Genomic DNA, 15,664 nt, shown 5'->3' with positions numbered 1-15,664 from the left:
GATGAATGGGTGTCCTGTGTCCATCTGTCTGGGGGTCCTAGGGGTGCGGGGGCAACTGGGGTATCTAATGAGGCAAATAGAACTGCCTGCCCTGGGGCTTCTAGGAGAGAGAATGGAGGGGGATCCTGGGAAGGACTGTTAGGCCCTCTGGCCCTCTTTCCCTCCTCCCTCATACCTTCCCAACATGGTCCCCTGAGTGGGGGGCCTGCAGTGGCTGTCCAGGGATCGCTGTATGGGCACAGGGTCACAAAACTGGGAGTCCACTCTAAAATAGGGAGGCCAGCAGGAAAAGAGACCCCAGAACATAGGTCCCAAGGTACCCAAAGATGCAGCCAGCCCATACTGGGATCAGATAAGCCTTCCTTGAAAACCTGGAGGCAGGTGTAGGACAAATAAACAGAAGTCCCCTGCCCATGGCAGGTGGGAGGGCAATCTCAAGGGAGCTGCTTACCACTCGAGTTTACACTATAAAGTGGGTAGTGTGGGGTCCAGAAACATCTAGGGACCAAAACCCTTAGACAATAGCAGCCCCAGATTCAATTCCCACTGTGTCTGAAGGACTTTTAAGAAGACATCCATCTTTATTGAGATATAACACATACTACAAAACTCAACCACTTAAAATGTATAGTTCAGTGGTTTTTAATATATTCACAGAGTTGTACAACCTCATCACAATCTAAGTTTAGAACATTTTCATTATCCCCAGGAAACCTTGTGCCCATTGGCAGTCACTCGTCATCCCCTGCCTGCCCAGCCCTAGGTAATCACTAACCTACTTTCTGTCTCTATAGATCTGAAGGACTCTCGACACTGCGAAGGTTACACAGGTAGTCAATAAGCACTTACCTTCTCTGGGCTACGAATGGGAAAATGGGAAGGAAAGAGGAGTGACTTGGGCCTTGCCCTCATATTGTTTAGAGCTGGCAGTGACAGGACCTAATAGCTAACCGTCCAGCTGTCACTTACCAGCCATGGCAGCTTAGGCACATTACATACTGTCTGTGAGCCTCAGTGTCTTCATCTCTAAGACGGAATAGCAAGTATACTTATTTTATAAGTTTGCTGTCAGGATGAAATGAAAAAATGACAAGAACCTAGTATACAGCATGGCGCACAGTAAGGGATCGTTAATGTTTGCCATTACAGGTCTTGTACTTCAAGGCAAGGAGCAAGGAAAGTGCTGTGGGACTCCGAGGAGATCTGGGAATGCTTTGTGAGGAGCTGGTGGGTGTGAAAGTGTGTGTGTGTGTGTGTGTGTGTGTGTGTGTGTAGGGGTTCAGACAATACAGGCAAAGTTGGGTGGATGCATTCCAGGTAGAAAGAGCAGCATGCCCAGAGCACACATGGCAAAAAGGTAGGAGCAGTGGGTGATGTGCCCTGGAGAAACCAGCCAGAGACACACAGGCTGGGGTGGGGGTGGCGGGATGCTGCTGAGTTGTGGAGGTGGCAGAGAGCTGGCCTGGGAGAACTGTGATCTGGGGAGTGGTGTGGGCAGTGATATGCTTTGGGGAGCTCAAACGCAGTTGGTGCCAGATGGAATGAAAGAAACCCCTGGTGGAGGATAGACTGGTAGAGGGGAAGGCTGGAGACAGGAGGCTTGCTCTGCTCAAGCAGCCTAGGGACGTGAAGAGACTGGAGAGGGCAGGCAGCCATTCTCAGACTTTAGGGTCACAATCACTGAGAGCTGTCAAACATACAGATTCCTGGGGCACCTGGGTGGCTCAGTCAGCTAAGCATCCGACTCTTGGTTTCGGCTCAGGTTGTGATCTCGCGGTCCTAAGATTGAGCCCCATGTCGGGGCTCTGCACTCAGAGGGAAGTCTGTTTGAGATTCTCTCTCTCCCTCTCCCTCTGCCCCTCCCCCTCCTCGCTCCCTCTCTCTCTAAAAATAAATCTTTTAAAAAAGCCATGTAAATTCCTCGGGCCTGCCCCAAGGTTCTGACTTAGCAAAGCAATGGGGACCCAGAAATCTGTAATCTTAAGCAGCTCCTTGTGAGGGACATCACAAACACGACATTCTTCGAGAATTTTTAGATTAGAAAGGTGGTAGAAATTAAATCCACACAATCAGGCAACTCAAGGTGCAGGAGGAAGGGGTGCAGAGGGGCTCCTGGGTTTGGCGCTGGGTAACTAAGGATAGTTGGACATCTGGGAAGACAGGGTTAGTCAGAGATGGAGGGGGAGAAAGCAGGTGAGCACAGCTGGGGGAGAGGCAGGCATGTGGGATTCAGGAGAGTGAGCAAGTCAGGAGCTCATCCATGGCTCACCACCTGACTGGATAAGATGATGGACATGGCCCTCGGGGTGACCTAAGCTGCAACCAGGTTTTGAAGGAGGAAGGATTTTGACCAGGGGAGATGGACACATTTGAGACAAGATTTGTGATCAGATGAGTTTTCTAGGCCAGTATGGAGTTTGGAGTTTATTTAGGCCAAAAGTGAGAAAAGTCTGGAAAGTCTGGGGTATTATCACCCTCACTGTCTGAGGCAGTACTGAAGAGAGTGTGCAAGGTTTGGGGTGGAGTAAGTGCAGTGACTTTGGGTCTCTCATCACTAGGCCCACAGCCCCCATCTTATTTTTGATTGATTTATGTTGGCAAGGAATGGGAGGCTGAGGGAAGGCTGGGCAAGGGGCAGGGGAGGGAGGCCCAACCCCATTTTATGATCTCAGTGGAAAAGGCTGCTGTGAGTGAATTTTGCTGCCAGCAGAGCCACAGAGATGGGCCCCATGAGTCACTCCTCAGTCCTGCAAGCTCAGCCCTGCAGAGCCTGCTGTGGTCAGCGGCCTGGGTTGGTTCCAGGCCCAGCCCCCAGTGTTCCCCCACTAGGCCTCTGTGTGTCCCCATTTCTATCCATATCTTTGCCATCCTAGGGCTGTGCATCGTGCAGCTCTCTGCCTTTTCTGTTCTCCTTTCAGACTGAGCTTCTGAGTCTGTCTCTATTTGTGACTCTAGTTTACATCTGGCTCAAGGATGGGGAGCCTCAGGACGGCAGGTGGTAATGTGACCACTCTCAGGCACCCCTAGGCATTTATTCTATGCCAGGCCCTATGTTAAGTGCTGGAAGTATAGAAGTGGCCAGTACACTCTGTTTTCATGAAGCTACAATGCACATTCTATGTGGAGTGAACAAACCAAGGCTGCCCCTGACGCTGAATCTGTCTGCTGCCCGTGCCCGGCACTGCTGAGGTCAGCTATGGCCTGTGGCTTGGGACCTCTTACTTGCCTCTGGTATTGGAGGGGGTATGTGTGCCTGCCAGCAGGTCCCCCCAGATCTCAGCGCTCCTAGGAGGCCTGGCTGGGGGCTGGGGGTGGGCAGACAATGGGCAGCAGAAGGACAGGGAGGGAGCAGGAGGCAATGACTCAATGGGGCGGCCCTGGGACAGCTGGGGAGGGATCCAAGGTTGGTCCTGATGCTCGCTAAAGCTAGAGGAGGGTGGGGCCAGAGGTCCTGACTGGGGGGTGGGGACGGAGCAGGACCATTCCAAGGCTCCTCTGGCAGCCAGATCAGCTCAAGAAGAAGGCTCCTAGGTAGCTGGTCTGAGAGTCTGGACTTTGGGAGCTGATGTGGCAGCTGGGATGGGGGCGGGGGTGGGTTGCTGTTGTTACGACTGTGCCTGCTTTTTTTTTTTAAAGATTTTATTTATTTGACAGAGAGAGACACAGAGAGAGAGGGAACACAAGCAGGGGGAGTGGGAGAGGGAGAAGCAGGCTTCTCGCTGAGCAGGGAGCCCGATGCGGGGCTCCATCCCAGGACCCTGGGATCATGACCTGAGCCTAAGGCAGATGCTTAACGACTGAGCCACCCAGGCGCCCCACTGTGCCTGCTTTTGATGCCCAGGTTTGCTGCTCTGGCAGCCTCCAGGCTCCTGAGGGGGTGCCTGCTTTAGAGCCAAGGAAGCCATCATACCCACTGCCCCTCCCCTCCCAGAAACCAAGGGCCTGAGCATGTTGTGGGGCATAGTGCCTTCTTCTGGCCACACAGCCTACCTTCTTACACTCTTCCCACAAATTGTGGGGAGTGTCAGGCCAGGCACACATGCCCTAAAGGCACCTCACACCTCAGAGCTAGGAGGGATCTCACAGGTCAACTCTCCAGGTAGCTTTCACCAGTTCAGGATCCCCTGAATGAAGCTGAAATGATGGGGAGGGCATGAACACAGCCTAAACGCTGCCAGCAACTGGACATCTGACACATGGGGTCTTCCCTAGTCCTTATGGCAAACCCCAGGAGAAAAAAAAGGATGACTTTTTTTTTTTTTTTTTTTTTAAACAGGTGAGTAAGGTGAGGCTTAAAGAGAACTGAGTTGCTGGAGCTCACCCAGCAGGTAAGTGGAGGAGCAGGCCTGGGTTAGTGTCTCTGGCTTCAGGACCCTGACCTCAGCCCCAACCTCCTTGGCTGGACTTTGTGGGGAAGGGGGTAGGTGAAAGTGCCCAGGAATGTACCAGAGTGGAGGGTCTGGGCCTGGTGGACTCTGGCAAGCCTGAGTCAGCTCCAGCCCAGATAGCAGTGCCCCACCGGGTCTTGGAATCATACAACCTGTCTTGGTGCCTGGGCCTGGAAGGAAGATTGAGGGCTGCAAGGGAGGGGCCCCTTCCTCCTACCCTCCATGAAGATACCCGTACTGGTTCCTAGCAGCCCCAGGCAGCTGGTTTGGGCTTAGAGAGTTTCTCTTTCTAGGGGCCTCCTGGGACCCGGGGCCCACACTTATCTTCTCCCGCGAGGAGTGAGTGCTCCCAGTTTTGAGGAGAGAGGGTGGGGCAGCCCCCCCATACTGCGTGCATTCAAGAGCAGAAGCCTGCCCCGCTCCACCGCGCCCCCCTCCCCCCGCCGCAAGCCCCTTCCCTCTATCCCCAGGCCGACCCACCGGATCCCTCACCTCGGGCACTTACACCGCCTTCCCCAACAGGGGGCCGCTTCCGGCGCTCTCAGGCAGGCGGGGGGAGTGGGCACAGTGGGATGGCTGGCAGTCGCTGCCCCTCCGCGCCGACAGAGAAGCCAAGTCAAAGTAAGGGGGCCCTGAGGGTGGGAGTGGAGCCGCTTGGCCCCGAGGGTGGGAGGGGGCGGCGGCGGGCAGGGGGCGCTGCGAGGGCGCGCTCCTCAGCGCTTTCCTGGGGGTCCGGGCCGCTGCCGTCGGGCCTGGGGGTGGGATGCAGCTCCGTCCTCCGGCCCCCAGGGGGCGGTGCGGCGCCGCGTCCTCCGCCGCCCTGCGTCCTCCGCCGCCCTGCGTTCCCTCCCCGCGGCCAGGAGGCGGCGCCCGTGGACGCCGGGCGGCGCGCTGTACCCGCCGTCGACGGCGGTGCGGTAGGTTTGAGGGCTCCGCTTCGCCGTCTCGCGTCCCGGACACGTGAGTGTGGCGGGCGGGCGGGCGAGGGATGGGGCGCGGAGTCTCGTGGCCAGACAAGGCCCAGTTGGGCGGGTGTCAGCACGAGGCAGCACGGCGTCCATGCAATGGCGGCGTCCCATCCGCATAGACCAGCAAAGCGTGGCAGGGATTGCGCGTCCAAGCGTGGGGGCCCTCTTGGCGGAGGCCCACGTGAGCGTGGTCGGGCGGGGGCCGACCCCTGCTGGTCTCCCCTCTCTTCAGGTCTGAACTGCCGCCGCGTCTGTGCTCCGTCAGGCCACCAAGACTGGCCTTCTGCCTGTTTCACTCACGGAGCCGTACCCACGACCATAATCAACCCATTTCCTGGATGAGCAGAAGCCTCACACTGAGGGCCCAGCCCCTCTCCCACTTGCCCTGAGCAGGCCCACCCTTAGGGAGGGGGTGATGGAAGGGCCACCGGAGGTTGGGGATGAGTCCCCAGACTCCCAGGGACACGCCACTGACTGGAGGTTTGCTGTGTGCAGCTTCAGGGATGCCTGGGATGAAGAGGAACCTGTTCCCCGCATGCAGGTTAAGGACCCCAATCCTCCGAGACCTACAGCAGGGACAGCCCAGGGAGAAGGGCTACAAGGCAGCCCCTTGCCTGCGGAGCCTCAGTCTCCACTAGGACAGATGGCTGTAGATGGGTCAGGGGATGCCCAGGGTTGCACATTAGGAGGTTCTTCACTCCAGTTAGAGGAACCAACCCCTTCTGGAGTGGAGAGCCTCCTGTGCCCAGTGTCCTCCCGCCTCAGCCTCACACAGGGTGAGAGTGATAGTCAGGGCGGAGGCTTGGCAAGGGACCAAGTTCCAAAGAGATTAATGCCAGCCCACCTGGGTCCTGAGGGCTTGGACAGTGATCCTGTGGACCCTGGAGGCCCATTAACTGAGACGACGTCAGAGCTACTGGAGGCAGGTGAGGGAGGCGGGGCCAAGGAAGTCTTGGAAGGGAGTGGGGGTTCCTGAAGGGGGGGAGGGCTCTGACCCTACTCCACCTGACGCCCAGGGCCGAGGAGGGGTCTCTGGGGGGGGGTGGCCCAATGCAGACCCAAGCCGTTTTCCTTCTGAAGGCCCCAGTGGATCCAGCCTCCCTAAGCCTGCTGATGATCTCCTGGCCCAAGACCTTGCCTGGGAGCTGCTGGCCAGTGGCATGGCTACCCTGCCAGGTAGTTGGGAACGACTGGAGGCGGTGGGAGTGGGGTGACTTGATTGGGCAGGTGTTCACTGCCTTCTCCCCACAGGGACTCGGGATGTAGAAGGCCGGGCAGTGCTGCTTCTGTGTGCCCATAGCCCGGCCTGGCTTCACCCCAAGTGCAGTGACCGTGAACTCATCCGCCTCCTGCTCTACCTGCGTGGCATTCCCAGGTTTGGGGAGGAAATGGGGGAGGGGGTTGGAGCCTGAGCTGGGAGATGGCAACATTGGGGAATTAGATACTGAACTGAAGCCTCTTCTTTAGGCCCGAAGTACAGGCCATGGGACTGACTGTGCTGGTGGACGCCCGGGTTTGTTCCCCCCGCTCTTCTCTCTTGTGGGGGCTCAGCCAACTGCAGGTGAGTACATGGTAGTAGCTTCCCCTGCCTTCAGCCTTTTGTGTAGGGTTGGGGACATGGTTGAACTCAAAGTCCTTGCAGGAAGCCGCCCCAGGGTCAGTGTACCAGGTGCTGCTACTGGGAAAGATGCCGGAGGAGGTGCCTTCCAGGCTGCAGGTACAGAGCCGTTTCGGCCAGGGGTGGAGATGGGCTGTTTTCCCCACTAGGCCTCGGTCACCACCTGCTTTTCTGGCAGCTGCAGCAGCTGCCTTCTTATCAGAGCCTGCTGAACCACGTCTCCACCTCCGGGTTGCCGGCTTCAATGGGAGGAGGCCTGCCGTACTGCCACCAGGCCTGGCTGGACTTCCGGATGGTCAGTGCAGTGGGTGGGGCACAGGGTGGGTGGCAGGCAACGTGGCCAGCAGAGGGGCCTTTTCTGGGTTGGCTTGAGCAGTGCAAAGCCGGCCTGGGATCCAGGATGCCTGGGACGAGCACTGCACTACTCTGGTCATGCCTGCCCCTGCTCACAGCGTCTGGAAGCCCTACTGCAGAGCTGCCAGGTGGTTTGTGCCCTGCTCCAGGGGGCCATCGAGAGCATGAAGGCTGTGCCCCAGCCCATGGAGTCTGGGGTGAGTGTTCCCTCGACAGCTCTCCGAGTGCTCCCTGTCTCCCTCCTTTTCTCCCACGCTCACCTCCACTACCTGTTGCACTTAATCACAGGAAGTTGGTCGGCTGTTACGGCAGGCACAGGTCCTGATGCAGCATGTGCTAGACTCACCACGGCTAGCATGGCTACAATGCCAGGGGGGTTTGGAGCTGGCGTGGCTGAAGCAAGAGGTCCCAGAGGTGACCCTGAGCCCAGACTACAGGTAGATGCAAACTCAGACCCCAGATCTTGCCCCAGCTCACCATATCCTGTGCCAGGGACTCAGCTGGCTGGCTCAGAACCAGCCAGGATCGGTGGTCCCAGGACAGGGTGGAGTGGAGCAAGGCAACTAAGAGCCCTAAGACCGCGTACCCTATATCAGGCCAGCAGTGGATGAGGTTGATGAACTCTATGGCCGTGTAGATGGACTTCTGCATCAACTGACCCTCCAGAGTAACCGGCGGGTACAGGCACTGGAGTTGGTCCAGACTCTGGAGGCCCAGGAGGGTGGACTGCACCAGGTGGGAACCATCTACCCACATGGGCCCTCCCTCTGATCTCAAGCATGACCTCCACCCCACAGCAGCATTCCTTTCCCTGCTTGTGTCCCTCCAGATTGAAGTGTGGCTACAGCAGGTGGGCTGGCCAGCACTTGAGGAGCTAAGGGATCCCTCACTGGACATGCTGCTCCAGGCCCAAGGTCCTTTTCAGGACTTGGACCAGGTTGCCCAGGTGAGTTTGGTCACTTGTTTATTCCATAGGTATTGGGTCACTTGGCTGAGGACTGGGAATGCAGGATGGGTGAAAGCAAATCTATCCTTTTCTCTCTTGGAATGTACAGTTCAGCAGAGAAGATCAGTTGTAATCAAAGGTTCAAAGTCATATATGTGTTTGCAAACCAAGGCAGAAGCTCCGAAGAGAAGTAACGCAGGTTGTTCTACCCGAGTATAGTAATAAAGACCTCACCCAGAAGGGGTGTTGGGCTAGCTTTCTTGAGATAGTGACTTTTGAACTGAAAGCTAAAGAATAGATTGGGGTTAATTAGGAGGAAGAGGGGTTGGGGTTAAGAGACATTCCAGGCTGAGGGAGCAAACAGCATGTGCAAGGGTTCTGTGGCAGGAGGGAGCATGAGTTGCCTGAGAAACTATAAGCAGGACAGTGAGGTTGAAATGCAGTGCAGAAAAGGGAGGGAGAATGGAGTGAGATGAGATAAAATGAGGCTGGAAAAGTAGCGGCCAAAGAGCTGGGCCCCTGTTGCAGTGTAATATCTAAGTGGGAAAGTCACATAATCAGATCCACATCCTAGGAAGATCATCCTTTTTTTTTTTTTTAAGATTGTATTTATTTATTTGACAGAGACACAGAGCAAGAGAGGGAACACAAGCAGGGGGAGTGGGGGAGGGAGAAGCAGGCTTCCTGCCCCACCCAGCAGGGAGCCTGATGTGGGGCTCGATCCCAGGACCCTGGAACCCTGACCTGAGCCGAAGGCAGACGCTTAACGACTGAGCCACCCAGGCGCCCCGAGGAAGATCATCTTAGGTTCTGGGTAGACAGGGATTTGAAGGATGGATGTGTACAGTCCACAGAGGCAATTGCAGTGGCCCACCAGGAATGATGCTTTCCCTGGCCAGATGGTGGCAGAGGAGATTGATTTTAGAAATTGCTGGGATTTGATGGTGGATACATAGAAGGAGAGGGAGGTTTCAGGGTTGAATGAGTGCCGTTCCCTGAGAGAGGGGCCGGGAGACAAGGATCTTCTGGGGGAAGGGGCTTCATCAGTGGAACTCAGAGGAGAGACCAGGGTGTAGAGGGTCACTTGGTGGATGTGAGTTGTGGATGACATTTGAAGTTGGTCACACGAGACTGCCTGAGGAGAGAGCATGTGGACTGTGTTCAGGAGCACCAGTGTTTAATGGCCCAGGTGAGGGATGGGGAACAGGAGGAGGAACCACCAGAGAAGGATGAGGGGAATCAGGTGAGTGGAGAGGGGTCAGGGAGCTGGCAGAGAGAGGACTGGAGGCTGCTGAGTGATGGTCAGATGAGGCCTGAGAAGGGCTGGGGATGGCGGTGGCACTGAGGTTGCATTAGGCTGACAGGGGGAAGAAGCAGTGATACCAAGGATAACAACTTCTCCCGGAACTTTGGCTGTGGAGAGGGGCACAGAGACAGAGGGGAGTCGGGGGCAAGGGAAGGTCTTCAGTCACAGGAGAGACTTGACAATGACATGTAGAGATGTCTGTGGAAAAGACTGCTCTGGGCTAGACCACCAGGCCCAGACCTGCTGAGCCCAGGCTCTGTCTCCAGGAGCAGGTCAGGCGAGCTGAGAAGTTTCTACAGCCACTGGCTGGCTGGGAGGCTGCTGAGCTGGGGCCCGCTGGGGCCCGCTTTCTGGCCCTGCAAGCCCAGCTGACTGACTTCTCCAGGGCTTTGGCCCGGCGGCGGCAGCGTCTGGCAGATGCTGAGAAGCTCTCCCATTTTTTCAAGCAGGTAGGTGGGCTGTCCTGACCTTGGCTGCGGGTGGTTGGCGGGGGTAGAGGGGTGGCTGCCTAACCCCAGCACAGCCTGAGCTCTTTCAGGACATTCTGCCTGTTCTCTCTCCTTGTCTTCAGGGTGACCCCAAAATCCAACCACTGGGGGGCATGGCCTGAGTCGTCATCCTGCAGGGATGGGGAGTGGGTTGAAGGGAAGGCTCGGCGGTCTTGGTGGGCCCCATCTTCACTGCCTCTCTGGCCTTGGTGTTACAGGCCTCAACCTGGGCTGAGGAGGGGAAGCGGCTGTTGGCAGAGCTGGAGCACGAGCACCCAGGGATCGCGCTGCAACGGCTGCAGCTGCATTGGACCAGGCACCCTGACTTGCCTCCTGCCCACTTCCGAAAAATGTGGGCTCTGGCCACAGGGTTGGGGTCTGAGGTCATCCGCCAGGAGTGCCGCTGGGCCTGGGCACAATGCCAGGACACCTGGCTGGCCCTGGACCAGAAGCTAGAGGCTGCGCTGAAGCCACCACTGACTGCAGCCACGACCACGACGGGCAGCACAGCTGGCCTGTGTGTCAGCCGTGTCCCTGCTGCATCTGCCACCCTTCCCCTGAGGAAGGCCTACAGCCTTGATCAGAATTTGGGACAGAGTCTCCGAGAGCCTGCCCACCACTGCCACCATGCGGCCGCTGCGGCTGCCTGCCACAGACCCGAGGCCGGAGGGGGTGCCCAGCCAGGGTCATCCCCTGCCACGCCTCCGCCAAGCAGCTCCGATCCCAGGAGCCCCAGCAGGTGCAGGCAGTGGGCAGGGCAGGGAGGGCAGTGGCAGGAGAGAGGTCTCGAATCCTGATTCCACCTATCTGGTAGGCTCCAGCTGGTGCTGGCGGAGATGGTGGCCACGGAGCGGGAGTATGTCCGTGCTCTTGACTACACCATGGAGAACTACTTCCCCGAGCTGGATCGCCCCGATGTGCCCCAGGGCCTCCGTGGCCAGCGCACCCACCTCTTTGGCAACCTGGAGAAGCTGCGGGACTTCCACTGTCATTTCTTCCTGCGTGAGCTGGAGGCCTGTACCCAGCACCCCTCTCGGGTAGCCTATGCCTTCCTGCGCCACGTAAGCCTCCCACAGGCCACATGGCTCCTAGCTGATTCTGCCACTCAACAAAGAGCCCCTGGGTGCAGGCTTGGTGCCAGGCTCTGTGCCGAGTACAGCTATGAGCGAGACCACCAAGGTCCCTGCCCCTCTAGATGCTCGTGTTTTAGTAGAAGAGACATAAAAGTATAAAAGGGAATTGCAGATTATAGTTGAGGCCAGGAAGAAAATAATCAGGATAGATCGATGATTGTGAAGGAGTGGTGGGCAGGAGTGGGGCAGTTAGAGGTCTCTTTGAGGAGCTGGTGTTTAAGCTGGGGCCAGAGAGAGGGACTGGAGTCAGAGTGTTCCATCCAGAGGAAAGATCAAGTTTAAAGGAAGAGACAGGTCAAAGTGGCTGAGTGCAGGGAGCAAGAGAAGGGGTAGTCCGAGGTGAGGGGTCCCAGAGTGGTGGTCCCAGAACAGTGGGAGGAGCAAAAGCCCTGTGGGCAAGCCCCGCTCTGCACAGTGCCTGTTCTTGCCAGGTTACCCCTCATTCAAAGCCAGGCAGATTGGATCAGGGGGAAGGCTTCCCTGGGAGCTGTTTATTGGCATTTTGGTCCTTTCAAGCTGAGGGTATCTGGCCCATGGGGCCCAGACTTTGGAAGCTGGCCCCCTTGCAACCAGGCTGAGCTGTGTGTCCTCACAGAGGGTGCAGTTCGGGATGTATGCACTCTACAGCAAGAATAAACCTCGCTCCGATGCCCTGATGACCAGCTTCGGTCATGCCTTCTTCAAGGTAGATGAGCCTGAGACTGTAGGGGAGGAGGGGGCGGAGGAGGTACCCCGAAGCCGCCTGATGGTCTTCCGTGCACCTGGCAGGACAAGCAGCAAATGCTGGGGGACCACCTGGACTTGGCCTCCTACCTGCTGAAGCCCATCCAGCGCATGAGCAAGTACGCACTGCTGCTGCAGGAACTGGCGCGGGCCTGTGGGGGCGCCGTGCAGGAGCTGAGTGCCCTGCGGGCCGCCCAGAGCCTCGTGCGCTTCCAGCTGCGACACGGCAATGACCTGCTGGCCATGGACGCCATCCAGGGCTGTGATGTGAGTCATGCCAGGCCCTGGTGGGCAGGTGCGGTGGGTGTGAAGGGAGGGGGCGGCAGAGGCTGGGTACTCACTGGGCCCCAACTTGGCAGGTTAACCTCAAGGAACAGGGGCAGCTGGTGCGGCAGGACGAGTTCATGGTGCGCACCGGGCGCCGTAAGTCCTTGCGCCGCGTTTTTCTCTTTGAGGAGCTGCTGCTCTTCAGCAAGCCTCGCCGAGGACCCACAGGCACCGACACATTTGCCTACAAGCGTTCATTCAAGGTAGGCTCACCCGACCCCTCCCACGCTCCCTGCCCCCTTCTCCCCCGGCGCCTCACCAAGCCCCTCTCCTGGCCACGCAGATGGCAGACCTGGGCCTCACTGAGTGCTGTGGGGAGAGCAACCTGCGGTTTGAGATCTGGTTCCGCCGTCGCAAGGCCAGGGACACCTTTGTGCTGCAGGCTGCCAGCGTGGCCACCAAGCAGGCTTGGACGGCTGACATTTCTCGTCTGCTCTGGAGGCAGGCCATCCACAACAAGGGTGTGTCCCTGCCCCCCCCCTACTTCAATAAAAGGTCCCCCCTCTAGGCAGCTTACAATGTCCCACATGGGCCCAGGCAGGGCCTAGGGACCTGGAAATGCTTGGGAGCAGGGAGGTCCCGCAGTAGCAGCCACTGTAGGGGAAAGAACTTCAAAGTCAGGCAGGCCTGCTCTCACTGTCCCTGACTACGGACACAGTGCTAACCTCTCTGAGTATCAGAGGCCTTAACTGTAAAAGGGCAGTTATGACACCTGCCCCCAGGATTGTGGGGAGGAGAGCATGGCACCAAGAAAGGCTCTGTGCACAGGATGGCTAATCTGCTGGGTATGGATGTATAGGAAGGACTTACTCAAGGGAGAGGGGAGACAGAGGCCCAAGGGCAAGGCTCACGTCCAGAGAGACCCCACGTATGCCCACTGTCCACCCAGAGGTGCGCATGGCTGAGATGGTGTCCATGGGCGTGGGGAACAAGGCCTTCCGGGACATCGCCCCCAGCGAGGAAGCTATCAACGACCGCACCGTCAACTACGTCCTGAAGTGCCGAGGTAGCAGGCAGGCTGCCGGGGGTGTGGGGGAGGAAGGCTGCATGCGAGGCAACGTGGCCCTTTGTCAGCCCTTGCCTGTGCTCCCTTCAGGACCCTGGCCCAGGTAGGGTCTGGCCTGTCCCAACCTGACCCTCTCTCTCATGCAGAAGTTCGCTCTCGGGCCTCTATTGCCGTGGCCCCGTTTGACTGTGACAGCCCCTACCTGGGAGCCTTGAGTTCTCTTCCTGGAGACCCTGCCTCTTGCTCTGTGCTGGGGTCCCTCAACCTGCACCTGTACAGAGACCCGGCTCTTCTGGGACTCCGCGGGCCCCTGTGTTCTCCCAGCTTCCCAGAGGAAGCAGCACTGGAGGCTGAAGTGGAGCTGGGCAGTCAGCTGTCTTTGAGTAGGTCTGGGCTAAGCCAGAGGCAGGATGGTATCGCTTAGGGTCTGGCCCTCGGGTGCTGACAGCTTACCTCCCTCCTCCCTAGCTCCTGAGGACTCCGAGGTCTCATCCCAGTGCCCATCAGCCAGTGGATCCAGTGGGTCTGACAGCAGCTATGTGTCAGGGCAGGCCCTGGGCAGGGGTCTTGAGGACTTGTCCTTTGTGAGTACCATTTTGTCCTGTATCCACCAGCCCCAGCCCAGGCCTATGGCTGCCTTTCCTTTAGGTGGAAATGGGGGTGGGTGGGCCAGGGCCCTACCCCAGAGATGCTACCTGGACCCTGAGTTGAGGAAACAGGCAGTCAGGCCTACCTTGTTAACCACAGGTCTGAGCCCAGGCTGGAAGGCAGGCAGTGGACCCAGCAGCTTTTGCTCCAGGAAACATCACCTCTCTCAGGATCTGCTGTGACCGGAGTGTGGCTGCCACCTGGGCTACCTTCCAGCCCACGTGCACTGCCCTATTGACTACTCTTTCTGATGTCTGTGCCCACTGGCAGACTGGCAGGGACCTCTCCCGGGGAGCCTAGCTGCAAAGCCTGAATGACTACCCTGATCCTGAGCTTCTGGCCCCCTGTCCCCTTCTTCTGTTCTCTCTGCTGTTCCCACCCCAGTTATGGGTTAAGATTAGGCTAGAGCGGAGTGTGGGTGTTGCCATGCTCTAGGCTGATGGGGCACCAAGTGGCTCTGGGCAGCGACTGGGCTGCCCCCACCCTCAGGAGGAACATAGGTGGGTTCCCAGCAGTTGCTTCCCGACCCCTGGTCTCAAAGCCAACCTTCTCAAACTTAAGGGCAAGCCCACACCTGTTGTACCCTTAACTCTTGGTTGCCCTGGCTGCCCAAGCCTAGCTCTTCCTGGGTCAGTTTGGTTATTTTCACTCAACACCTTTTGAATAGCTTTCAATTAGAGCTGTTATCTAAAATTATTTCACTGATTGTTAAGTCTTTGGTGTCTCAAAGAGAGAGTCCAGGCCCTTGACTCATAAATTACTCTTTATTTATAATAAAAATAGACTGACACACCCTCTGACGGGGACACACATTCTTAAAATGAGCCTTGGCAGGTGGGGGTATGTGAGGGCAGCATTTCTGGTCACCCTAGCCCTCTTGTAAGTACTTGCCCAGGATAGAGTAAGAGACAGACCTAGACAGGCCCCTCTGGATGAGCAGGTCCACGCAGCGACTGTATTTCCTGGCGAAAGGCAGTGTGAGCTAGAAGGAAAGGCTCGTCTTATCCCTTACTTCCTGGCTGGTTGCCTACCCTAGTTCTGTGGGTGTGGGGGGGTCCTCCCATCTGGGGGTGGGGGCAGGGGTAGGGCAAGGCCTGTTGTTGGGGGACCTTTGATGCTCTTGGGCTCAATTCTGCCCAAAGGCCTCTCACAAGGCTGTGGCTAGGAGTGGCTACCAGAATGACCAGAGGGTCAAAAATGTATGTTTCGGGCCACTGGTTTTCCATTTTCTAGCTGTAGATGCTGACTTCACCTTTCCAATCAATAGACCAGCCAGGGGCCTAATAGTAACTGGGAACCAGTGTGTTTAGGGTGAAAAGTATTACAATAATATACCTGATTACAGAAATACCACATTAAGGAGAAATTAGCTAAATCTTTTTCACCTACAATGTTAAAATAAAAACTTAAAACCCTAAAATTATTTTAAGGAATCAAAAAACAAATACAAAAAGACCTGGGTCATTCCTTTGACCTTATTGAACATTTTTTTCGTAAAGAATGCTTTAAAGCAGCTTATATATAAAAGGAATGTGTGAAAGTGATGATGTAGCAAAGTAGGTGAAATTGGTATCACCCATCAAAAAGGTCTGACTCCTAATAGTCTCTCTGATTTCAGCACCCAAAAACTTGGGTTCACGTGATGTGCTTCCCCAGCGTGGCTGGGGGTGTTAGTGATGAAGGCAAAATTGGTACCATTGGAGGAAAACTGCAAAAACCAGTGGCCCGAATGCCGCTTTTTGATCACTCTGGACTGGCT

General features: G+C 56.9%; 2 protein-coding genes across 2 annotated transcripts in view; one reads left to right on the top strand and one right to left on the bottom strand.

Annotated features, from left to right (window-relative positions):
- Nucleotides 1-5,266: 5,266 nt before the first annotated feature.
- Nucleotides 5,267-15,608, top strand: PLEKHG4 (pleckstrin homology and RhoGEF domain containing G4). Its single transcript, XM_035024986.1, has 22 exons — nucleotides 5,267-5,348; nucleotides 5,589-6,282; nucleotides 6,437-6,532; nucleotides 6,608-6,731; nucleotides 6,824-6,917; nucleotides 6,999-7,073; nucleotides 7,153-7,269; nucleotides 7,427-7,525; nucleotides 7,617-7,765; nucleotides 7,925-8,063; nucleotides 8,158-8,274; nucleotides 9,847-10,029; nucleotides 10,287-10,807; nucleotides 10,883-11,129; nucleotides 11,797-11,886; nucleotides 11,970-12,191; nucleotides 12,284-12,454; nucleotides 12,535-12,712; nucleotides 13,141-13,257; nucleotides 13,404-13,640; nucleotides 13,726-13,841; nucleotides 14,005-15,608. The coding sequence occupies exons 2-22, from the start codon at nucleotides 5,772-5,774 to the stop codon at nucleotides 14,008-14,010; spliced, it is 3,609 nt and encodes a 1,202-aa protein (XP_034880877.1). The 5' UTR covers nucleotides 5,267-5,348; nucleotides 5,589-5,771; the 3' UTR covers nucleotides 14,011-15,608.
- KCTD19 (potassium channel tetramerization domain containing 19) overlaps nucleotides 14,774-15,664 on the bottom strand; it is a 29,889-nt gene continuing 28,998 nt past the window's right edge. The window contains exon 16 of the mRNA XM_035024992.1: nucleotides 14,774-14,887. Within this exon, the coding sequence (XP_034880883.1) occupies nucleotides 14,774-14,887 (114 nt within the window). The remainder of the gene's footprint in view (nucleotides 14,888-15,664) is intronic.

The sequence above is a fragment of the Mirounga leonina genome, unplaced genomic scaffold (genome assembly GCF_011800145.1).
Source record: "Mirounga leonina isolate KUSES-001 unplaced genomic scaffold, KU_Mleo_1.0 Mir_180, whole genome shotgun sequence".
Taxonomy (NCBI): Eukaryota; Metazoa; Chordata; class Mammalia; order Carnivora; family Phocidae; genus Mirounga; species Mirounga leonina.
This window is presented reverse-complemented; position numbering and strand designations above follow the sequence as displayed.

Excerpts from the sequence above, each read along its gene's own strand:
- PLEKHG4 (XM_035024986.1), top strand. The coding sequence starts at position 5,772 with ATGGAAGGGCCACCGGAGGTTGGGGATGAGTCCCCAGACTCCCAGGGA. Across the intron at positions 11,887-11,969 it reads TCGGTCATGCCTTCTTCAAG|GACAAGCAGCAAATGCTGGG; the intron begins GTAGATGAGCCT and ends TGCACCTGGCAG. Across the intron at positions 13,258-13,403 it reads CTACGTCCTGAAGTGCCGAG|AAGTTCGCTCTCGGGCCTCT; the intron begins GTAGCAGGCAGG and ends TCTCTCATGCAG.